This window comes from Vulpes lagopus, chromosome 8 (genome assembly GCF_018345385.1).
Source record: "Vulpes lagopus strain Blue_001 chromosome 8, ASM1834538v1, whole genome shotgun sequence".
Lineage (NCBI taxonomy): Eukaryota > Metazoa > Chordata > Mammalia > Carnivora > Canidae > Vulpes > Vulpes lagopus.
Window position 1 is genome coordinate 108,731,161 of NC_054831.1, and position 25,304 is coordinate 108,756,464.

At 38.2% G+C, this 25,304-nt stretch overlaps 1 protein-coding gene across 2 annotated transcripts in view; it reads left to right on the top strand.

The window, feature by feature from the left end:
- The window catches only part of BBS2 (Bardet-Biedl syndrome 2), a 30,740-nt gene that overhangs the window by 4,692 nt on the left and 744 nt on the right, over window positions 1-25,304 (top strand). Inside the window, exons 2-16 of one of the 2 annotated variants that reach the window (XM_041766953.1) lie at window positions 233-460; window positions 5,199-5,324; window positions 5,587-5,649; window positions 6,400-6,477; window positions 9,196-9,300; window positions 9,570-9,656; window positions 12,542-12,677; window positions 12,927-13,066; window positions 14,131-14,293; window positions 14,381-14,552; window positions 14,988-15,117; window positions 16,227-16,358; window positions 16,854-16,991; window positions 18,077-18,189; window positions 24,616-24,764. In XM_041766953.1, the coding sequence (XP_041622887.1) occupies window positions 233-460; window positions 5,199-5,324; window positions 5,587-5,649; window positions 6,400-6,477; window positions 9,196-9,300; window positions 9,570-9,656; window positions 12,542-12,677; window positions 12,927-13,066; window positions 14,131-14,293; window positions 14,381-14,552; window positions 14,988-15,117; window positions 16,227-16,358; window positions 16,854-16,991; window positions 18,077-18,189; window positions 24,616-24,764 (1,960 nt within the window). The remainder of the gene's footprint in view (window positions 1-232; window positions 461-5,198; window positions 5,325-5,586; window positions 5,650-6,399; window positions 6,478-9,195; window positions 9,301-9,569; window positions 9,657-12,541; window positions 12,678-12,926; window positions 13,067-14,130; window positions 14,294-14,380; window positions 14,553-14,987; window positions 15,118-16,226; window positions 16,359-16,853; window positions 16,992-18,076; window positions 18,190-24,615; window positions 24,765-25,304) is intronic. The other variant, XM_041766954.1, reaches the window with a different exon arrangement.

Consider the following 25,304-nt stretch of genomic DNA (forward strand, 5'->3'; position numbering starts at 1 on the left):
TTGTTCATTACCTCGTTCTTGAGAAGACTAAGAACCACTGGATTTCCACGATTCATAGTGATTGAAAGCCAGCATACACAGAACTGTTTAAGAGTTTCAAGTTTTGTAGGTGATTAAAGTGACCTCTTGTTAGTGTTTATATCTGTTAATACCTCAAGTCTTTTAAAAAAATATATGTTAATTTTACATTTTTGGTATTTTTAGGGGATGTAACTAACTGTTTCTGTTTTAGGTTTTTATTCATAATCCTCATACCCGGAGCCAGCATTTCAGTGCCTCCAGGGTCTTCCAGAGCCCCCTGGAATCTGATGTTTCACTTCTCAACATTAACCAGGCAGTCAGCTGCCTGACTGCAGGAGTACTGAACCCTGAACTCGGCTATGATGCTCTTTTAGTGGGGACTCAGACTAACCTTCTGGCTTATGATGTCTACAATAACTCAGATTTATTCTACAGAGAGGCAAGTATGCCCCTTTATAACTGTAGCATTTCCATTACTCACTAATGTCCATTGGTATTTTATGCTTGAAAGAGATCAGACATTTATTTTGGTTTGCTTATTGTATGGCTCTTTTAATGTGAACAACACAGATATTTTTCCATTTGCATCTGCATTCTGCTTGACACTTACTTGTTTTATCATGGTTGGTAACCACTTGGTGCCACTCCAGCTTGTCTCCCATGAGGTACATGGGATACCATGGTACTCTGATACCACTAACTGTCAAGATCTGTTGAGAATTCAGCCAAGAGCCAGGAAATAGATCTCCTGGTAGCTTTGCATTAAAGTTTAGTGTAGTAGTTTATAGGAGAAGCAATTACTGTGCTCTGCTGTCTACAGGCTACTGCAGCTTTTTACCCAAGTTATTCATACTCGTTATGAAAAAGATAGGGAAGCAAAAACAGAAAAAAATACTCATAATTTCTCCATCTAGGGCAGCCTGGGTGGCTCAGCAGTTTAGTGACGCCTTGGGCCCAGGGCGTGATCCTGGAGACTCAGGATCAAGTCCCACATTGGGCTCCCTGCATGGAGCCTGCTTCTCCCTCTGCCTGTGTCTCTGCCTCTCTCTCTCTCTCTCTCTCTGTCTCTCATAAATAAATAAATAAAATCTTAAAAAAAATTTTCTCCATCTAGAAATAACAACTTTTTTTATTTAAGATTTTATTTATTTATTTATTTGATAGCACAAGCAGGGGGAGCAGCAGGCAGAGGGAAAGGGAGATGCAGGCTCCCCACTGAGCAGGGAGCCCAATGTGGGGCTTGATCCCAGGACCCTGGGATCATGACCTGAGTCAAAGGCAGATGCCCAACTGACTGAGCCACCCAGGCACCCCGAGAAATAACACAACTCTTAAATTGATTTTTACTAAGTGAAAGTTTTCTACAAAATGGGATCATATTATATACATGTAGCCTTTTTTCCCTACAACTTATATTACTATAATATATTAACATACATTAAGATATAATTCGCGTATCATACAATTCACCCATTTAAAGGATACAATCTAGTTTTAGTTTATTCAGGGACTTTTGTAGCTATACAACAATCAGTTTTTTTTTTTTTAATTTTTAAAAAAGATTTTTTTATTTGAGAGAGAGAGAGAGAGGAAGAGGAGCAGCAGAGGGAGAGGGACAAGCAGATTCTGCACTGAGTCTGGAGCCCAAGGCGAGACTTGATTTCATGATGTGAACCTAAATCAAGAGTCAGACTCTCAATTGACTGAACCCGGCCAGGTGCCTCTCACCACAATCAATTTTAGAATGTTTTTTTTTTTTTTTAATTTTAGAATGTTTTTATTATCCCTAAAAGAAACCTAGTCCCCCTTAGTAGTCAACCCACATTCTCCCCCAACCTGTCTTACTTGCAACCACTGATACTTTCTGTCTCTGTAGATTTGCTTACTCTGGACATTTTACATAAACGAAGTCATAGAATATATGATCTTTTGACTGGTTTCTTTTTCTTAGAATAATATTTTCAGGGTTGATCCATGTTGTAGCATATATCAGCACTTCATTTTTTTTTTTGGCTGAAGAATTTTCCATTGTATAGACATACCATATTTTCTTTATTCACTCATCAGTTAATGGACATATGTGTTGTTTCCACTCCCTGGCCCTTATATGCAGCTTTTTTTGTTCAGTACCATATTGTGAACATCTTTATATGAAATTACTGTATATCCATGCATCATTCTTACTGGTTCTATATTTTTTTATTGTTACTATATCCTGTTTTGCTTTATCAGTTCCATATTGTTGCATATTTATGTTGTTTCCATAGTTTTTATATTATAGTTGATACTTTGATAAGCATATATCTTTGCCAGTTTCTCTGATTATTTCCTAAGGATAAGTTCCCAGAAATGCAATTTACTTCTTTTTTTTCCCTTGGTATTCTTTAATTGAGATAAAATGTACTTACAGTGAAATGCATAAGCCTTACAGGTACTTTTCAGTGAGTTTTCATCCCTGCAAATGACATGCCCTATAAAAATATAGAGTATTTCCATCAGTTCAGAAAAATTTGTTGTGCCCCATTCCAATCATTTCCTATATCTCCTAGACACTCACTGTTCTGATTTTTATTACCTTAGCTTAGCTTTCCCTGTTCTTGAACTTCATACAAATGGAATCCTCCAGAATGCAATCCTTGGTATTCGGCTTCTTCCACTGAGCATGTCTGTGAGAACCATCCATGTTGTTGCATAGAGCAGCAGTTCTTCTTTGTTGCTGAGTAGTATTCCATTGTGTGATTATGCCACAATTTGTTTATCTATTCTTCTGATCATAGACCTGTGGGATAGACATATTGGGTTATTTCCAGTTTGGAGCAATTAATAAAATTGCTATAAATATTTTTGTACTAGTCTTTTTGTGGGCATATGATTTAATTGATCTTGGGTATACTTAGGAATGGTTATACCATTTCATACCTCTCACCCATAATGTATGAGAGTTCCAGTGGCTCCATACTCTGTCAACAATTGGTAATGCCAGTCTTTTCAGTTTTAGCCATTTTAAGGTATGAAGTGGTATCTCATTGTAGCTTCATTTTGCATTTCCCTCATGACCAGTGATGTAAAACACCTTTTCTTGTGCTTAGTTTCCACTTATGTGCCTTCTTTTGTGAAGTGACTAGGTCTTTTGCCTGTTTTTTATTAGTAGTTCTTATGTATTATTGATTTGTAGATTTTCTTTGAATATACTGGGTACAGGCGCCCGTGGGTGGCTCAGTCAGTTAAGCATCTGACTCCTGATTTTGGCTCAGGTTATGACCTCATTGTCATGAGATTGAGCCCCACATTGGGCTCTCCACTCAATGTGGAGTCTGCTTGAGATTCTCTCTCTCTGCCTCTCCTGCTTGTGCTAGCTCTCTCTATAATAAATAAATTTTAAAAATGAATATATGGGGTATAAACTCTTATTTATATATGTATATGTAAAATAATATTTACAATATACATAACAAATAATATATATAACAAATATCTTCTCCCAGTATGTGGCTCATTCCAATAAGTAGGCATCTTTTGATGAGCAAAAGTTTTTGATTTTGTGGAAGTCTAGCTGTTCATTTTTTTTTCTTTAATAGTTAGTGATCTTTGTGTTGTTCTGAGAAGTCTTTGACTATTTCAGGATCACAGAGATACTCCTTTGTTTTTATAAGAGACTGAAATTGAGTGTAGTATGTGTATGTGTGTATATGTACTTACAGAGAGAAAGATTGATTGGTTTATTTTAAGGAATTGGTTTATGCAGCTGTGGAGCCTGGTAAGTCCAAAATTTGCAGGTTAGGCATCTTCCAGGGAAGAGATGATATTGAAACTTGAGTCCAGAGAGAGTCTGGTCGCAGAATCCTTCCTTGGGGTATGTCAGTCTTTTTTTCTTTTAAGGCCTTCAACTGATTGGATGAGAACTACCCACATTATAGAGGGCAGTCTGCTTTACCCAGAGTCTGCTGATTTAAATGTTAATCTTGATTCCATTAAAAAAAATGCTTTCACAGAAACACCTAGAATAATATTTGATTCAATATCTGGGTACCATGGCCTAGCCACGTTGATACATAAAATTAATGATTTCAAGAATGTAGCTCTGCAATTAAAGACTTTTTTAAACGAGATTTTTGATAGGTTTTAGTAAATTGCCCTTTACAAAAACTACTATTTTCCACTTTCCCTGCAGAATAGGAGAGTGCCTGTTTTATCACACTCTAATGAACCGGGATTTTATTGTTATTTTTCATCTTTCTGATCTGAAAAATGAAAATGACATATTGTGAGAATGAAGATTTTAATGTTTGTTGGTGATTTGTATTTCTTGTGAATTTCCTGTTCTATTAAAAATCTTTTTGGCTTGGATGTTTATCCTTTTCTTACTTGTTTTCTATTACCTGTTTTATTTTATTAACAAAACAATTAGCTATGTGTCTTAGATATTGTAGCTATTTTTTCCAGTTTATTGCTTACCTTTTAACTTTATCTTTTTATTGGCCATTTAGCAGTTTTGATTTCTAATGAATTTTTCTGTCCTTTATAGCCAATCTTTTATTTTTTATGGTTTTCCTACATGAAGATTATATAAACAAGGACTGTTTTCCTGTAAAATAAACAATTGGTATTTTCAAAGATGTCCTTGAGTTTTCTAAAAATAAATTAAATTATGCTTATATACTTTATTCAAGAAGTCTGGGGCACTTATTAATTCTGGATGGTGGGTATGTAGGTATTTGTTTTATTATTCTTTATACTTCTCTGTAACTTTACAATGAAAAAGACTAGTAGTAAGAGAACTAGGTAATAAGTATCAAAAAGGTCTCCATCCAACATGGTTAAAATGGATTACGAAAGCTTGGGTGTTAAAAATGCGTAAGTTTGATTCTGCCAAGAATTTGGCCTCTAGAACATGTAGAGAGCCTTGGATTTTGTAGCAGTTTATTTTAGTGGATTAGTGTGAGAAGCCAGGGGCCTGAGTTGATCCTGGGTCTCTGCTCTTTCCTGTGGAAGCACATATAGGCCATGATGACTGTCTTCAATGCATGGCCCTGGCCTGCCTCTCAAGAGACCATGTGGCTTCTCTCAGATGATGACAGAGAGATTTGAGTATCCAAATAAAAATAAGGATATAGGTTATATCCACTATGCCTTTGCATCACTGTATCTGAGTTTTTATGTCTTTTTTTCCCCCTTAGGTTGCTGATGGGGCCAATGCAATTGTGCTGGGAACACTGGGGGACATCTCCTCTCCTCTTGCCATTATTGGTGGAAATTGTGCTCTGCAGGGTTTTGATCATGAAGGAAATGATCTCTTTTGGACGGTATGAAGAACAAAGCATTCTTTTAATCCTCTTAAACATTTTTACTTTTAAGGTTCTTTATGCTTTGTTTTTGACCATCGACTGTAATGAATAAGAAAAATGAAATAGAACCGTATTTCTAATTCTGTACATTACAAAAAAAGAATTTTTGTAATTAGAATAATACCCATTGGTGGTTTGTATAATCCTCTTTCATGTAGCTAAAGTATTTGGATTAAGTGCAAAAAGATGGCATATTAATGAGTTTTGGTTTTATTTTCAGGTTACTGGAGATAATGTTCATTCCTTGGCCTTATGTGACTTTGACGGTGATGGTAAGAAAGAGGTGTGTGGAGGAGGAGATACTTATCTTGTGTGTTCAGCTGAATAATTTTCCCATGACAATGAGATTAGTGTTAAGAGAAGTGTTAGCTTCTCGAAGGCGATTTTGGTACCTTCTTACCTAAATGACAAGCTAACTGGCCTCATTTGTCTTTCTCTTCTTTTGAATAATGAATTACTTGTGTTTGTCTAATATCAAGATCAAGGCCATGATGTTTCAAAGACACAGGACAGGGAGAGGGGGCAGGACAGTTGATGGGGCAACAGCCATATTCCCAGTCTTACAACTTGCTTCTGATGCTTTGAAACCATATTATAAGTAGTTTTCAGTTGTGGCTAGCATTCAGGAATCTAAGTTTTAGAGAGTGACCTTTGTTGGTTACTCTAGAAATTAACCTCTTGAGCAGCTGGCAGCATGCTGTGTTGGGCACTGACTTACCTGTGTCTTGTCCGTGGCTGCTGCTCTCTGGCATTTGAAACAGCTTCCATCTGCAGGCAGAGGAAGGCACTGAGCCAGGGAAGCATTTTCAGCAGCTTGATGGGAAAACATATTCTGGCAGGATGTGCAGCCCACATGGAGGGCTAAAATCTGTAATGGACCAATAGGTGGAATGTTCCTGAGTATCAGATTACAGGGAACTCTCTGGCTAGCAGTAGCCCCGTAGAAAGTATCATGCCATTCTTCGTTTGATTTATGGAAATTGTGCTGTGTTCACTTGTTGAACTAAAGATGCATCATCCTTTTTCTTTTCAGCTTCTCGTCGGATCAGAGGATTTTGATATCCGAGTTTTTAAAGAAGATGAGATTGTGGCAGAAATGACAGAAACAGAGGTAAGAAATGCCACATCAGAATCATGGTAACTTCGGGCAAGATCGATTAGCACAGTGGAATGTCACATCAGATGAGAGTGCTGGGCTCTCTTCCCTCAACCCAGACAGTTTTGGGGTAAAAACTGTGGGAATTAAACAGAACTGCACATTACAGAGAAAGACACATTTAAAGATCTGTACCAAGATATATTTTGAGAGTTGGGGGAGGTGGTGGTGGTGGCGGAGGGAAAAAAAGGTATATTTTGAACAGACTGATTAAATAGAGAAAAACTATGGAGTACATAAAGGCCTTTCTTTTAGTGAGTTAATGCATATAGATGATGATAATAACACTAATAATGGCAACCATTTTTTATGCACTTAATATATGCCAGATACTGTTCCAAGTGCTTTATATGAACTAACTTATTTGATCCTGCAACAGCCCTATTAGGAAGATATTATTCCTATTTTACCAATGAGGAAACTGGTATTAAGTTCCTTTGTTAAATTACTGATACACGGTCATGGCCGTGCAGTGGTGTGGTCAGGACTTGAACTCTCCCTTGTCCGCCTCCTCATCATCATGTATTAAATGGGATTGAATGAAGTACACAAACAAGGTTTTTATAACTTTTCCTCTCCAAATTAAATACTTCTTGGGCACATTCCTGTCGATGAACTTAAAATCAGATGTTGGAGGACTTGGCTGGTTTCTCCGTGGTTAGCATTACTCATGTAGTAGAATCTAGAAGAGTTTAAACTTCATTTGCCTACAGATTGCCTTCATCCATTGTAGTTTTGGCATTCTTAGGATATTTATTTGCTGCTGGTTCTCCAGGATTGGGCAAGATGGAAACAGAAAAATGAATTAGGATATTCTGAAAGAAGAAAGGAGAAGAACATAAGGGAACAGTGGCTTGTGAACATTAGAAAGAGACAGCAGAGAACAACAGAAGGGAGTCTGAGCGATCAGAATGCTGTGATCCTGCTAAATTTGTTCAGGTTGTGTCTGAGAGTTCAGGTCAGAAAGCTTGAGGGCACTGGCCTCAGTACCTGCCTTAGCCACTTGTCATTACTCCTGGCCACTTACAGAAGCTGTCTAGGAAAGTCAGGCTTCTGTCCCACTAACTACAAAGAAAGACGAAAATGCAAAACCTGCATATTGATATACAAAGTGTTATTCTTGATTTAGCTCATTTACCTTTATCCTATAGCGAGGAGCATAGATTTTTACTTAGTTCTACTACACTTTTTACGTATTCACAGTTATTGTAATTGTAAACTAATAGTTGTAGGTAGAGAAAAATAATGACCCTAATGAAGGCTTAGGGGTTCTGTATAAGTGTATGTGCTTAACATGTGATTTTTTTGGAGAGTCCTTAGCTTTCATTAGGTTCTTATAGGTATTTGCTATTCCCTCCTTCCCCCTCTTCAAAAAAAAAAAAAAAAAAAAGCCAACTTGAATCACTATAAATTCAAATTTATAGTAAATCTTTTCCTACTTAGTGAGAATCATTCAGATTTTGTTGGATTTCTGTTTATTGCCAATACTAGATGTGAGGAGGCTGCATTCTTCAAAACACCTTTTTCCTACATCCTAGAAAAGGACAAGAGACCATGACATAGGGCCAGGCACTTGAGCAGACTCTGGTCCACAAAAGAGACCCTAACCTAGTGAATGAATTAATGAAGGACTGAGGGACCAACAGAATCCAGGACTAAGTGTATAAAAATTGGAACTTTTTAAAACTGTTCATTTCGGAGCCATTTTTCTGTCCTTTGGTTTGATTTTGTTCCTAGCTCAAATGTCGTTTCGCAGATCAGCATAATGATAATCCATTTGGCAGATGAACAGTACCGAGTATTGCCAAAAGAATGCCTTGAGCTAAATAATTCTAGAGTCCTACACAGCACTTTGCATTCAGAGTTAAGTGAAGTGGGTGGTTTTGTAGAAAAGCTGTAGGTGTAGAGGAAATTATATAACTATTCTCTGCTTTATACAATTTATTTCTTAATATCTCTTGTATTCATGCCAGAATTAGAAAGTAGATCTGCAGGAGCATAGATATCATTAAACTTTGGCTTTAACTTTAAATAAAGGATAGTTTTGTTCAGGATCTAACTAAAATTTTACCCCTTTAAAGGTGTTAAATCCTTAAACAGTCCTGTAAATATTTCTGTAGGATTTACACATTCTGTATATTGTTACATATATATACAGAGCCATGTGCTTGGGTTTGCACTTCTTAAAGGATTATATTTTTTTCCTAAAAAACACCTTTCATCTCTAGCAGACAATAAATTATGTTACAGAGAGAAAAGCATGCACATAAAAGATACTCACTTGTGGGTTTTGCAAGTCTTTAAAATTTAGACCGTAGGATATTAAAACATTTTGAGTTAGTGTTCATAACAGCATCTGTTATACATTTTCTGTATCTTGCATACTCAATTTATATCATCCTCAATCGCTCAATTTTATTGTTTTTTTAAATGATTTGCTGAAATTTGCCACATAAGCTTGATCCAAAACAGCAAACTTTGTAAGTTTATTTAATTCTGATTACCCAACTCTGAAATAGATGACATGGATCATAGAGAAGAGGAATACATTCCCCTCTAACAGATTTAAATCTAATTTTAACACACTTGGTAGCACAACATGCAATTTTATAAAGCCATACTTTGCATGGAATTGAACCTTAGTGGGAAGATGTGTCTTGTTATTTCCTGCAGATAATCACCTCTCTTTGCCCCATGTATGGCAGTAGATTTGGTTATGCCCTTTCCAATGGCACAGTTGGAGTTTATGACAAAACAGCCCGATACTGGAGAATTAAAGTGAGTATAATTCAGCTTCCAATATTCAGGGATTTTAATGGTTGTTGAAAGACTTCTTGGGCAGCCTGTGTGGCTCAGCGGTTTAGCGCTGCCTTTGGCCCAGGGCCTAATCCTGGAGACCCGGGATCTAGTCCCATGTCAGGCTCCTTCCATGGAGCCTGCTTCTCCCTCTGCCTGTGTCTCAGCCTCTCTCTCTGTGTTTCTCATGAATAAATAAATAAAATCTTAAAAAAAAGACTTCTGGACTAATTATTGAAATTCTTTTTCAGTCCAAAAATCATGCCATGAGCATTCATGCTTTTGACCTTAATTCTGATGGAGTGTGTGAACTGATAACTGGTTGGTCCAATGGGAAGGTAAGTTTCAGGTATAATTCAGAGGACTAGTTGTTTGAGGCATATTGGCTGCATGACTCAGAACCAGTAACATGAGAATATAACCTGTCGTCCTTGGCTGTGCTTTCAAAGTTAACTTCATAATCTTTGCAACACTACAAGTTAGTGAGTCTCTTTTTGGTCTTAAAAGCCCATTGGGAGAAAATTTGGGAGAAGATCTTTCTAAGTCTCTTCCTTGAGGAAATGAGAATGCATTTAATCGGGTTGATCATAGGCGTAGGGCAGTAAAAAAGGAATTTTAGTAAGCAAGTAATGAGCTGTTTGTATAGCTCTTCTCTAATAAATCTTTAAGACTGTCTGAAAACTTAGAATTAATGGGAAGAATCATGTTATCATATTGTTTCTCCAGCTATAAAATTTGAAATAAAATCCTTTTGCTTTCTTTCCTTTTTTAAGTTCAGATCAGAATTTTCTGCAGACTTCTGGCAAGTCAGGATTGTCTTGTTAGAAACTGCCTAAGTAGCTGCCAGATCTCCATGGGTACCATTTGCCCTAGCTTCCTTATGTGACAGTGCTGAATTGCCTGAAGAAGATCAGATAATTCCTGCCCTTGTATGTATGGCAGTAGATTTGGTTATGCCCATATGTCTATATGTCACATCTATATGTCCCATTCTTCTTTGATTTTTCTTTGTTTTTTGGCCAGGACCTTGTAACCTTCCTTTGGTGTTGTATGAAGAACAGGTTCTACAAAAATGTTGTGTTGGTTCCTGATTCTTTACCTGGTTTTGTCTTTGGCATGGGCAATAAAAATGATAAGGGAAGACTGGGGCACCTGGGTGGCTTGGTCAGTTAAGCATCTGCCTCTTGATGTCAGCTCAGGTCATGATCTTGGGATCATGGGATCAAGCCTCACATCTGGCCTCTGTGCTTAGTGGGGAGTCTGCTTGAGATTCTCTCTCTCCCTCTGCCCCTCCTACCATGCACAGTCTTTGTCTCTCAAATAAATAAATAAATCTTTTTAAAAAATAAAAAGTAATTATAAGGGAAGTCTGTGTTCCTTAGTAAGAAACATGGAAATTATAAAATGGACCATATTCTGGGGGGAATATAAACACAAATTATAAATTAAATTATTATGATTGATTCAAGAATTAGAAACTACTAGACTTGAGAAGTTATCAAAAATTACCTTAAAAAAAAAAAGTTGCTTTCAAATATGACTGTGGACCTAGATGTTTTTAGAGTTAAATGCTTTCAAAATTTTAAGGAATTTCTATTATATAATCTTCCAGAACATAAAAAGAGATAAGAAAGAAAATTAACACTGTTCATTATATAAGGAGAAAAACTGATAATTACATTTAACAGAAATAGCATATAAAGGAGAAAATATACAGATCCAACATGTGATTATAGGTGTAGAAATACTAAATGAATGCAAACAACCGATTAACTTTGCATTTAGTAGGTCCTTTGTTGAGTTGGAGGGCCATTCTCTCCTCCAGGGCAAAACATCCACGCTGGATAAAGCAAAAGAGCAGAATATCCCTAGAAATACAAATGAATACAAATATTCATTTGTAGCCTTGCTTCTTAGTAAATGAAACTCTCTTATTTGTAGAATGTTGTGTAAATGCAGAAGCAAGGTCAGTTCAGTCTGAGAGGATTTATTTTTTTTTTAAAGTAGTCTCTGCAGTCAGCATGGGGCTTGAACTCGCGACCATGAGATCAAAAGTTGCATGTTCCACCAAAGAACCAGCCAGTTGACCTGAGAGTAGTATTAATGTGCTAAGGGCTTTGGTAAATCCAGGCTACTCATTACTTCACAAACTTTAGCATCGATGATTATCAGGCTTTTATGTGTTGTTGTTATTAAGAGCGTGGATACTTGGATGTGAATTCTGCAGACAGAGGTAGGAGCCAGTAGTAGGCTGTGATCTAAATGACTTTATTTTTGTTGTTGTTGTTGCAAAGTTTTGCCCTTGAACAGACAAAAATACTGAAGGGCACTGGCTACTGAAATGATTGCTCTTCCGGATTTTCTATAGCTACCCTTTTATTGATAACACCTATTCTTGCTTGAAACAGAAGTCATTTTAAGCACTTATTCTTCATTGTTGTTTTTCAGATGCATTTGTTTCATTTATTTCTCTTTGCCTTTCTTGGGAAGAGGAGGCTCCGTGAGGATAGGGGGGCCCTCTGCAGTATCTAAGTAGTTTTTACATGGAAGAGTGACTCTTAAATGAGATTATTATACAAGATGATATGATGGAAAGTTGAGCTAACTTGGTGTTTTTCACACTTTAAATGTAAATATATTTTATACACATATATGATAAAGATAAAGCTTTTATACAGAACCAACATTTCCTGTGCACATCTATATGTCAGACTCTGTTCGAAGTGCTTTAATGTATTAACTTTTTAGGCCTCATTCTGGCCCTGTGGGATGTAGGTGTAGTTATTTTCCTCAGGTTCTTGTTCTTGACCTCCCAGATCGGGAGATCAAGCATGGAATGGTTAAGAGATATTCCCATGATCCCACAGATAGTAAGTGGCAGAGCTGGAATATGAACCCAGATAGTTTGGACTCACCCTATGCTATATATATAAGAACTGGAAACCCATTTCTCCAAATGAAATGTTATGTAAAGGTCAATGTGTAAAACAGCTTTTGTTTATAAAGAAGAAAGTATAGCTGGTTGTGGCCCCTTATGGTCCCCTTGGCCCCAGGGTTCATAGCTGTCTCCTGAGAAGCCACGGGGCTCCATGGAACACTCTTGAAAACTGCTAGACTAGCTGACCTTTAAAGCTGATTTTGACTTTAAAATCTTGTGGGTATTTTCTTTTTTAAACTACAGCATAAGCTATTTTTCAAGTTCTTATTTATTTATTTTTTTTAGGTTGATGCTAGAAGTGACCGAACTGGGGAGGTCATCTTTAAAGACAACTTTTCTTCTGCAATTGCTGGTGTGCTAGAGGGAGATTACCGGATGGACGGTCACCCACAGCTGATCTGCTGCTCAGTGGACGGGGAAAGTAAATTGGGACAGGAAAAATCCTTGTAAAGGATTTTTAATTTTAGATTTTCAATTTGATTGGGTCAGAACACCAGGCAGTTCCACTATGAAGTGTTTGTATGGATATCCTCTCATCCTAATAAATTCACCTAGATGGGAGGATGAGAACTTAAGGTTTTGGCTTTTAAGAATAGATTGATGATTAAAAGGAGACCTGGCTAGGCTGATGTATTCTTCAATCTGGTGAGGGTTTTCTCCTTTTGTTCAGTCCGGGGCTACCTGCCTGGCACAGCTGAGATGAGAGGGAACCTCATGGATACCAGCGTAGAACAGGACCTGATCCGAGAGCTGAGTCAGAAAAAACAGAATCTGTTGCTAGAACTCCGTAACTACGAGGAAAATGCCAAGGTAGGTCCTCATGTGGGAGGGGAAATGCAGTCTGGAAAAGGTAGGAACTGCAAGTGTGGAAGAGGACTAGGTGTCAGCATCTACACAGCGGGACCCTCTCGTACCCACTGGTGGAAGTGGGGATTGCTTCGGCCTTTTTGCCAGAGTCAGAGGTGAGAGGGCATGTGTTCTTTAACCTGGAAATCCCGCCTCCGTGCAGCTGGACTATAGAAGTATTTGCATAAGTGTCCAGAGACGTTTATGGCAGCACTATTTAAAAAAAAATTTTTTTTTAAAGATTTTATTTATTTATTCATGAGAGAGATAGAGAGAGGCAGAGACACAGGCGGAGGGAGAAGCAGGCTCCCTACTGGGAGCCGGATGTGAAACTCGATCCAGGACTCCAGGACCACACCCCGGGCCTGAAGGCAGGCGCTCAGGCGCTGAGCCACCCAGGCGTCCCATGGCAGCACTGTTTGTAGCAGTGAATGGTTGGAAGCAACTGAAATGTTGATCCATAGGAGGGAGTGTGCTGGGGGATATTAAGCAGCTCAGGAGAATGAGGTATGTGTACTTGGACTAAGATGGAAGGATATCTGTGGCCTTACTGAGCGAAAGAATGCAAGAACAATACGTATAGAATATCTCTTACCTTTTCCAAAAACAAATAACATCAGAGTTGACAACCACAATACCTCTGTGTGTGCGTGTGTTTGTGTGTGTGTGTGTGTGTACCAGGCTGGCTGGAGGATGAACCAAGAGGTGGAACTTTGATTTGTCTTGTCATGGGTAATTATATTTGAATTTATTATACTAAGTGCATTAATTTTGCTACTTTAAAAGAATACCACCAAAAAAACTATAAAAGGCATGTTGGGGTACAATGGACCCTAACCACAGAAAGGGACAGGGTATTTTTTCCTTTGGGGAGAGGTCAGATAGAGAAAGGGAGTGATAATGAAGTGAGTCTTCTGAATTCTAAAGAATCAGATTAATATCATGATTGAGAGTCAGTCTTTTGAAGCCAAATGGCCATATTATTTAGAATTGACATTAGTTCACTGCTTTGGTGACTGAGCTGGAAGTGGGAGGATGTTTTGCAGGCTGAATCGAGCAGTCCACTGAATGAGGCTGATGGGTCTCGGGGCATCATCCCAGCCAATACCAAGCTCCACACCGCCCTCTCGGTCAATCTGGGACATGAGACCCAGGCTGCTCATGCAGAATTGTGTATTTCCACCTCTAATGGTAAGAAATTATTTATAGCTGGCATCTGTGGACACATGTGCCATCTTGGAGTGGTTCTTGAATTGCCGTTTTGTCTTTTCTCTGCAGACACCATCATCCGAGCAGTACTGATTTTTGCTGAGGGAATTTTTCTAGGTGAAAGCCACGTGGTACACCCCAGCATTCACAATCTTTCCAGCTCCATCCGCATCCCGATTACACCTCCCAAAGATGTCCCTGTGGATCTGCACTTGAAAACCTTCGTGGGTTACAGAAGCAGGTGACCCTTTGCAAGGCACAGTTCATATCTAGCCAGCATTTAGAGGAGAGCCAATGGGTAGATATTCTATTGTGCCATGGATTTTGGCAGGCCAAAGGAGCTATTTGGTGGTTCTACCCACCCAGGCAAGATTTCCCATGACCTTTACTTCCCTAATTGGAAATTTTTTCAAAAATAAAAAAAGGGCATTTTAAACCCTTGGTGCATGTATGTGTATGTATAAGACTTATGTTATCTTTGATCCCAAGCCCATTACTGTAGTACTTAACCCTCAAGTTTTTGGGTTTTTTTTCCCTTCAACAAAACCCCCTAAACAATTGGGTCACAACTCAAGTGACCCAGTTGTGATTTTGTAGTTATTTTCTGGGCCTTGCATTTTGAAATAATATTCCATGCAATCCATTTCTTTTCTTGTGTTCCTCTGGTTGACCATAGCACCCAGTTTCACGTATTTGAACTGACAAGACAGCTCCCCCGCTTCTCCATGTATGCACTGACCAGCCCTGACCCTGCCAGAGAGCCCCTCAGCTATGTCAACTTTGTCATTGCAGAACGTGCACAGAGGGTGAGTGTCTGGCTTTTCTCTTTCAGTATTTTTGCACTTTAGAATCCTTTGGATGTTCTTTCATAGCAGGGGGAAATGACATGAATGAGTTAATTATGTAATTATGACATGAAAGTGGCAGGTAGTTTGGCGTTGGCTTTTAATTTGTGACAAAAATACTGCTAAAATATCTTCTCTCACTTTGAAAACGTACATGCCTTATTTACTTGAGCAATCCTTGGTTACAGGTAAATTCTTGCTGGCTTCTAATTCCTCTCTTTCATTTGTCATGGTCTTGGTGTACTTGTCTTGACCCAGTGTTCCAAGAGGAACCTGCTTCAAAATGGAAAGAGTGTGGGAGTTGGAGCTGGGAACATTTTGGATTCAGATGCTACCTTAACTAATTAAATTCTTAGTGATTTCTTAGCGCTGTCAGCCCCCACCAATCCAGGCTTCAATTCCCTTATCAGTAAGGGAGGAGAGTCCCACCTCACAGGGGCCCCTGCAGATTACAAACTTGGTGTGACAGTGTCTTGTATAGTGTAAAGGACTAACACACGTGGCCTTTAACCTTGGCTGGACTTGAGAAATCTCAGGGAGGCTTTTTTAGCCCCATAGATTCTCCTGTAGATGCTTATGTAGAACCTGTGCTGCTACCCATGTAGCATTATTGTCATGAATATTAAAACTTACTTTCTACTTATTGCATGTGGGTGTATCTCTGTGTCTGTCTCTCATGCGTGTGCATGTGTACTTCATTTAAATTTTGCTTCAAGGATGGAATGGGATAGTTTTAAGCAGACTACACTGTCCAGGATATCACTACAGAAAAGCTACTGAATAAATAGACTTGACATCATACCTGAAGCATTTCTACATTCCAGATAAGATTATGTCTATATTGAAAATGCTCTGAAGTCATGGCATGCTGTGGGGCCAGGCATTATGAATGTTACTTAAGATCATGTATGGGGTGGGAAAAAGGAATGTGATTAGTGTGTTCTTGGGGGGATGGGGTGTGAAAAAAAATTCTTTGTTTTTTTTTATAAAGCAATAAATCTAGAAAGAAGGATAATTCTTAAGAATGTACTTTAAAAATAGAAGTTCATTTCACCCTATTCATTTTTAAGGTTGTTATATGGCTCAACCAGAACTTCCTGTTACCAGAAGATACTAACATTCAAAATGCTCCATTTCAAGTGTGTTTCACATCCTTACGGAATGGTGGCCAGCTGTATATAAAGATAAAACTTAGTGGAGAGGTAACGTTTACTGTCATGGGCATAGGTTTCTTATGGAATATTTACCATTCAGGGCAAAGTGAGGGGTGGCACCAATCTCATGGTTGTAAAACTGTGTTTCAGCATAGTCTGTTCATGTTAATTGTTTTAGACAATGGGGTGTCATCTAGAATGGTGGTGTTCTGTCTTCCTCCATCCTTCCTTTCAGCCCTTCCTTGTGTTTAACTTGGGAAGGAATGGGGGTACAGAGGTGAACAAAAACATTTTCAATATTTAAATGATTTTCTTGTTTAGTTTACAAGGCCAGATGATTGATCTTTTAGCCTGCTGCTAGAATTGTAAGGCACATGGTTTGTAATTTCCTCCAGGGCTAACCCCTATCTTATTTACCACCACATATACATTTAGGTTCAATAAATGTGTTGAATATGGAGAAATTCCGGGACTGTTTCAGCTGGGTTTGTCTTTAATATCTGAGGATGCTAAACTCGTCTCTTTTGTTTTCCCCCTGGATAGATCACTGTAAATACTGATGATATCGACTTGGCTGGTGATATCATCCAGTCAATGGCATCATTTTTTGCTATTGAAGACCTTCAAGTAGAAGCAGATTTCCCTGTCTACTTTGAGGAATTACGAAAGGTGCTAATTAAGGTGAGGGCACCCACTGGATGCGTTTGTGAGAATGTGGTAGTGTCATAATACTTGAAATGTTTCTCTAAATAGATGAACAATACCACAAACATGTGTATGTTATATGAAAGTCATATTTTAAAGAACTTTTGAAAATTGTTAAACTTCAACTAGTTTTATAGGGTTCTCTAGTTAAAGGATTTCTTTTATAAAAGTGAATGGTTTAACTATAGACCACTCTGCTTTCTTTGTTGGGTTTAGGGGGATACTTCTTTTTAATTTTAATTTTTTAAACTTTATGCATTTATTCATGAGAGACAGAAAGAGAGAGGCAGAGACTTAGGCAGAGGGAGAAGCAGGCTCCCTGTGGGGAGTCTGATGCGGGACTTGATCCCAGGACCCTGGAATCACGATGTGAGCCAAAGGCAGACAGTCAACCACTGAGCCACCCAGGCATCCTGGATATTTTTTTTTTTAAGATTTTATTTATTTGACGGAGAGAGAGAGAGAGAGCATGAGCTGGGGGAGTGGCAGGCAGAGGGAGAGGGAGAAGTAGGCTCCCCGCAGAGCAAGGAGCCCAACGCAGGGCTCGATCCCAGGACCCTGAGATCATGACTTGAACTGAAGACAGACACTTAACTGACTGAGCAACCCAGATGCCCCTAAGAAGATATGATACTTTAAAAAAATATGTCATATTAACCTTTTCCTTTGCTAGCCCTTCATCCTATCTGTTGCATTTACCTTGCTCTGTTGGTTGAGTGCTTTCCAACAACCCAAATTCAAAAGAAAAAAGAAAAATAAGGATCATAACTGGCCCTAAATTGTAACATTCTTACCCCAGATCTCTAAAATATTATGTGTGTTGCTAGGGCTGCCCAATGGTAAGACATGGAAAGATCTAGGTGGAATATCATCTTGAGTGTTGGAGGCAGCACAGGCTAATTATTTCACTGATGAGGTAAAACAATGAGGGATAGTCGAGACAGTACAGGTGAATAGGGAAGGAGAAGGGCCTCTGTATATGGCAGAGTGTTTTCTCAGTCTGACTAGTTTTCAAGAAGTCTGTGGGGTCTTTTTAATTCTTGAGTGTTCATCATCTTCAGGTGGATGAATATCATTCAGTGCATCAGAAGCTCAGTGCTGAGATGGCTGATAATTCTAACCTGATCCGAAGTTTGCTGGTCCGAGCTGAAGATGCTCGTCTGATGAGGGACATGTGAGTAATCTGCCAGGCTAGGACAGGTACAGGGTAAAAATGTCATCAGCAACATGGAATATCAGTTCTCAGGTGCTACCGGTAGGAGTGTGAATTGGTACGGTGACTTTGGACGGTAACTTGGCATTATCACTGAAGGTGATGTGCATTCCCTAGGACCCAGCAATTCTACTGATTTATAACCTAGAGAGACTTGTCTTGCATATGAACCAGGATATTTGTACAGGAATGTTCATCAGGCATTGTTCATAAGAATCCCAATGTGGAAACAGTCCAAACTAGCATCAGCAATATGATGGCTAAACTGTGATACAATGGCACGATGGAATATGACATGCAATGAGAATACATCTGTCTCAGTGACATGTGACAACATGGACAAATCTTACAGGCATAAGGGAGATTGAAAGAAGTCTCAAAAGAATGTATATAAAATACTTCCCTTTATGTAGTTTGGAAACACAACACTAAAGTGTATCACTTGGGAAGCATACATAGACGATGAAGATACAAGGAAATGCAGGGAAGTGATTATCACATGAGACAGTATTCTCTCTTAGGGGAAGAGGGACTGAGTTCAGAAAGACCCCATTGGGAAGCTTCGGGGATGTTGCAGTGTCCCATTTCTGGACTTGGTTTACAAACATTTGTTCTGTGAACTTTTCTGAATGTGTATTACATTTTACAATAAAAGTTAAAGATGAAAAAAAAGTTAAAGATGTGCAGATCTAGCTTCTTGCCTAATTTATCTTGGCATGCAAAGGTACTGAAGTGGAGTTAGTACAATAGGTAACCAGAGGTAGATGAAGTTTATGTATATGCATTAGAGGCTAGAGATGGCCTTGGAGTGCTGCTGTGCTTTTTCCTGAAAGGCCTCGTTGGCATATATATTAAAATGGTGTTGCTCAGAAGTAAGTAAGTGATTTTTGAAATAATCATATTGCTGAAAATTTCGAATATGTACAAAAGCAGATTAAGTAATACAGTGATTTCCTATTTACCCACCACCTAGCTTCAGTAGTCATCACATCCTGGCCTATCTGGTCTCCTTGCTGCGCTCACCTTGTTCCTCTCCCAAGCACTGGGCTATTTGAAAGAAAATTCCAGACATCATATCCTCTTGGCCACAAATATTTCAGATAGTAAGCCTTTAAAAAACAATAACCACGTTATGACACTTAGGAAAAGAAAAATTTTTAAAAGATTTTATTTATTTATTCGTGAGAGACACACAGAGCGGCAGAGGCAGAGGGAGAAGCAGGCTCCATGCAGGGAGCCTGATGTGGGACTCCATCCTGGGTCTCCAGGATCAGGCCCTGGGCTGAAGGTGGCGCTAAACCGTTGAGCCACTTGGTGGCTCTTGGTGAGCCACCAAGAATGAGCCATTCTTGCTGCCCAAGAGTTTCTTAATATCAGAAAATAACCTAGTCATTATTTAATTTTCCCAGTTGTCTCATAAGTCTTCATGTGTTTTAAGTTGTTTTTTTAAAGTGAAGACCAAAGATTAAGTCTCTTGTAATCCACATGTTTGCTTGCTCTTTTCCCCAGCCCATTTTGGATTTGCTGATTGCATCTTTGTGGTCATGTTTACTAGTATTCTTTCATCCCCTGTATTTCTCTTAGAGTGATAGGTAGATGTAGAGGCCTGATCAGATTCAGGTTCAGTTTTTTCACAGGAAAACTTCTTAGTTGGTGCTGTGTATGTACTTCCATGAGGGAGCATGTGATGCCTGGTTGTCTCTTTCTGTTCTATTCTCAGTCATTAATGACCATTGCCTAGATCTATTATTTCTTTTGGAGTTTGCAAAAACAGTGATATTCTAATTGTTACTTTTTCTTCATTTTTTTTTTAGTTTAAATACTTCTGTAAAGCATAATATTCCCTTATGAATTAATGATTATTTGGTTCCCTGAGGTATAGTTTGTAAGGAAAGACATATTATTTATCAGCTTTATTTTTAAAAAATATTTTATTTATTTATTCATGAGAATATACAGAGAGGAGAGAGAGAGAGAGGCAGAGACACAGGCAGAGGGAGAAGCAGGCTCCATGCAGGGAGCCCGATGTGGAACTCGATCCCAGGTCTCCAGGATCATACCCTGGGCTGAAGGCGGTGCTAAACCGCTGAGCCACCTGGGCTGCCCTATCAGCTTTAAAATAATGAGTTCAGGAGTACCTGGGTGGCTCAGTCGGTTGAACATCCAACTCTTGATCTGAGCTCAGGGTTTGTTTGTTTTTTAAGATTTTACTTATTTGAGAGAGAGAGAGAGAGAGAGAGAGAGAGAGATTGAAAGCTCATGAGCGCACAAGCAGCAGGGAGAGGCAGAGGGAGAGGGAGAAGCAGACTCCCTGTTGAGCTGGGAGCCCAATGTGGGGCTTTGTCCCAGGACCCTGGGATGATGACCTGAGCTAAAGGTAGACAATGAGTTGAACCACTCAGGTACCCCTGAGCTCAGGTTTTGATTTCAGGGCTCAAGCCTCATGTTGGGCTCATGCAGGGCATGGAGCCTACTTAAATAAAAGAAATATAGGTATAATAATAAAATAATGATTTGATTCTCTAGCATCCTCCATGTTGACCAGTGAGATTTTTAAATCCTTATAAACTAATGTATTTTATTTAACATATTTAATTAATGTGCTTCAATCCATTTCAGTTATTCTGTATGATGGCTAAATTGTCCTGTCTTTGGCCAGTGGGAACCTTTTCAGGTTGTCTATAGCTACCTTTGGACATAGCCAATATTCTATTAGGTCCTTGTCTTCTTGTGCAAGACGTTTTAGGCTTATCTGGTACATTTGTTCTGAATCTGGAATCAGCCATTTCTCTAAGGAGCCTTGGTTTCTTTTTAGTGAGAAATGGTATTTAGAGATCATAGTCTGCACATCAGAAGTGTTCATTGCTGCTTGGTTGGTCACTGTTTCTAGGACTTTTCAATGGATAGAGCCAGGCTCTAATTTCAGATTTATGAATGCAGGCTCTTAGCTTTGATCTTAAAGCTGTAACTCTTCTTTTTCACATTGGAAATCATGGCTCTAACCAGTATCCACATGAGTATTTGCTAGAATAATACTAATATTACCTACCATCAATAATATGGTTGAAAACAGTACAAAATTTTTTTTCTAGTTTTTTTGTGTCTTTAGAGTATATTCCAGTGGGAATTTTTAGTCAATTTGTTGTATTTGAAGTAATACCCCTCTTTCTGTTATGCCACAAATTTGATACATAGTTAGGCTCATTTGGTTCATTTTGCTTTTGGTCTTGCAAGAACTGACATTTTTTCCTTTTTGGTTTAATTTTATTACACATTTATTAAAACTTTTATGTGGTTCCAAAGTCACCTCTATAAACCAATGTGCAGCAAAGTCTCACTTCTAATTCCTGTCACCTCCATCCTGTTCCCTCAGTTTCACTGTACATAACCAGTCAAGATTTGAAAACACACACACACACACACGTACACACACACACACACATATACACACATATACACACACACACACGTTCACATTCACATCTCTGCTCTCACTAGATAAATCATAGCATGTTACTCTTCTCCATCTGGCTTTTTACACTTAAAAATATGGTGATCACTCCATAGTCATGTACAGAGATACTTCTCGTTGTTTTTACAGTTGTCCAGTACTCATTCTCTGGATGTTTATTCAGTCAATTCCTTACATTTGGGTTGGTCTTTTGCTGTTACAGAGAATGCTGCAACCATAGCTTTGTTATATAATCTTTTCATATTTTGCTGAGGTATCTTTGGGAAAAAGTCCTGAGATGGAATTGCCAGAGTAAATGAGACTTACATCTAGAATTTGGCAAGATATGCCAAATTCTCCTCTGTAGGTGTGATACCATTTTGCATTCTCCTCAGTAATGTATGATAGTGCCTGTTTCTCTTTCGCCTTGCCAATGGAGTATGTTTGCATACTCTTAAGATATTTACCAACTCAATGGCTGAGAAATGGTTTCATTGTAGTTTTCATTTTCATTTGTTTTATTGTGAGCAGTGTTGAGCATCTTTTCATTATTTTAAGGGCCACTTGTATTTGTTTCTTTCTGTGTGTGAACTATTTATTTTACATGTATTAATCCCTTGTGATGAGATGCAATATTTTTTCAGTTTGTTATTTGTATTCATCCTTTGCTTAGATTTTTAAAAATTTATTTTTGCTTTTGCCATGTAACAGCTCTTTAAAGTTTTTATGTGGTCAAATGGGTCACTAACTAAACTTCTGCTCTGAGGTTGGAGAATAAATCACCTATTTCTTTTGCTTTTAGTACTTGTATGTTTTCCTTTTTTACATTTACTCCTTTGCAGTTGGAATTTATCCTGGTTGGCATAACAGTGATAAATTCAGTTTCTCTTTTCCTGGGCATTTTAATACTATTACTTTAGAAGTCCATTTTCCCACTGATTTGATTTGAGATGCTTCCCTTTACCATGTATCATATTTCCATAGGCACTTAGGTCTATTACTGGATTTCCTGTCCTGTTCTATTGGTCTGTCTTGTCTCTTTATTTGACAGTACCATTCTTTTCTGTATTGAAGCTTTGTGTGTTTCCTGCTATGGCCAGCTGCCCCTCCTCCCAGCCCGTTAGTCTTCCTTGTCATGGTTTTCCTGGCCACTTACGTTCACTTTTCCAGTGAACTTTCTCATCAGTTGTTTTAGGCTCCAGAAAAAAAAAAGGTAGGTGTTTTTAGTGCGATCGTGTTAAATTTATTAACAGGGTCATTATATGTGTTTGAGTCATGTTTTAGGTCTTTCGTTTAGGTATTAGCTATTTCTCATTAAATGTATGCCCAAGTATTTTTGGCAATTGTAAATAGGATCTTTCTTCCACATTACATCTTCTGGGTTTTTTTTTTTTTGTCTGAATTTGTGAACACTGCTGAGTTTCGTATATTAATTCTATATCTACTACTTTACTAAATTATGTATAGTTTAGTTTTTCCAGATGTGAGTTTGTATCCTTTGTAAATTGAGCTTGTTTTGTCTCTTACTTTGCAATTCATTTTCTTCCCATCGATGTCTTTGAGGTATATGAGGTGCTTGCTTTTTCTGGCCATTTTTGAAATCTCTAGGGCCCCTGTTCGACTCTGTTATTTTTTTTTTCTTCTTTTTCAGTCCGAGAGCTGTTGCTGACTTTAGGCATTTGAGTGCTAAACTGGGGGGAAGTGACCACCAACCTCTAAATCCTTTTTTAAGCTGAATTTTATCTATCTATCTGTCTGTCTATCTATCTATCTATCTATCTATCTATCTATCTATCCATCCATCCATCCAACCAACTCAGTTGATATATAATTTAGTATAGCCATGCAGAAAATTCACCCTTCTCGGGTTTACAGTTCAGTAAAATTTGAGAAACATATAAAATTATGTTTCTTTTACCACAATCAAGATGTAGAATATTTCCATCACCCTTGTGCCTCTCTGCATCAGTACCTCCTAAGCTTCAGTCCGGGCGCCCACTGACCTCATTTCTTTCCCTGTAGTTTTGCCTTTTCCAAAATGTCATAAACACAGAATCACATAGTATATGCCTTTTGATTTTGGCTTCTAATGCTTTTGAGATTCATCCATGTTGATGCATATGTCAGTAATTTGTTTCTTTTTATTGCTGGCTACAGTACTGTTCCACTGAGTGGACATACCATACTTTGTTTATCCACTCACTGATTGACAATGGGTTGTTTCCCAACTTCAGTGATTGTGAATAAAGCTGCTATAAACATTTGCATATGGTTTTTTACAGACATGTTTTCACTTATTTTGGGTAAATACTTATAATGGGATTCCTGGGTTGTAAAGTAAATGTATGTTTAACTTTATAAGAAACTGCCCATTTTACAAAATAGCTGTACCATCTTGCATTCCCATCAGCAGTGGGGGAGAGTTGCAGTTGCTCCACATCCTTGCCAGCATTTGTCTTTATCAGTTTATTTTATTTTAATCATTTTCATTGACATATAGTAATGTCTCAGCGCAGTTTTAATTTTAAGCCATTGTTTTTAACACCTTGGTAAGATTTGAAGCTGAATTTGTTAGTTGCCTAAAAATATTAAGAATAAAGTCACTTTTGCCCACTGAGTATTAATCAGAAATGTTGAAGCTGGCTTTTTGCCTTGCCTACTTTTCCTTATCCCCTAACACAGGGAGCAGTTAATGATTGTTGGTTTCTAAATTCAAACAAACCATGGACTAATAACCAAGAGAGCCCCCTTGTCTTCCATTTGTCTGGAAGAAATGGAATATTTTGATGAAACTTCTCGGTGTTTCAAAGCAAACACTTCAAAGTTAAAAAAAATTTGGTGCTTTTATGTGTGTGAGAAATTTGCAGGTTTTTTCATCTAAGCTACTGCCATATTGAATTACAGTGATATTAATACACTTCTGTCAATTTACACAGGAAAACCATGAAGAACCGCTACATGGAACTGTATGACCTTAACAGAGACTTGTTAAATGGATACAAAATTCGCTGTAACAACCACACAGAACTCTTGGGAAACCTAAAAGCAGTAAATCAGGCCATTCAAAGAGCAGGTCGTCTGCGGGGTAAGTCTCTTTTTGTAGCACTGTAAGTAGTCTGTAATTTGGGGGTTAGGACACTTAGAGGTAGTGGCAGGTTCTAGAATTCATATTGGGGCCAACAGCAGTATACCTTTAACACCAAGCTTGGCCTTAGTCACTTGAGTTTGGTCAGCCTATTGTTTGGCTTTAGTAAGTCTGCAGACTTCAGAGAGAAAGAACACTTTCAGCCCCTTTTTTTAAATCTTGCTGTATCTTCCAAGAAAGACCTAGTGACATAGACATATACCCAAGGGAAAGCCCTAAATATACCTGTTTTTTAAAAAGGGAGATTGAAAATTAATGAGCTAAGTGTCAAACTTAAAATACAGAAAATATAAAAAGAACAGTAAATAAATCAAAGAAAGCAGAAATGTAGCCAGAGATTTATACCTGAAATCTATTCTCACCTCCTTTTAGAAATGATCTTTGCTTGGGCGCCTGGCTGGCTCAGTCTGTGACTCTTGATCTCGGGGTCATGGGCTTGAGCCCTGTGTTGGGTATAGAGGTTACTTAAAAATAAAATCT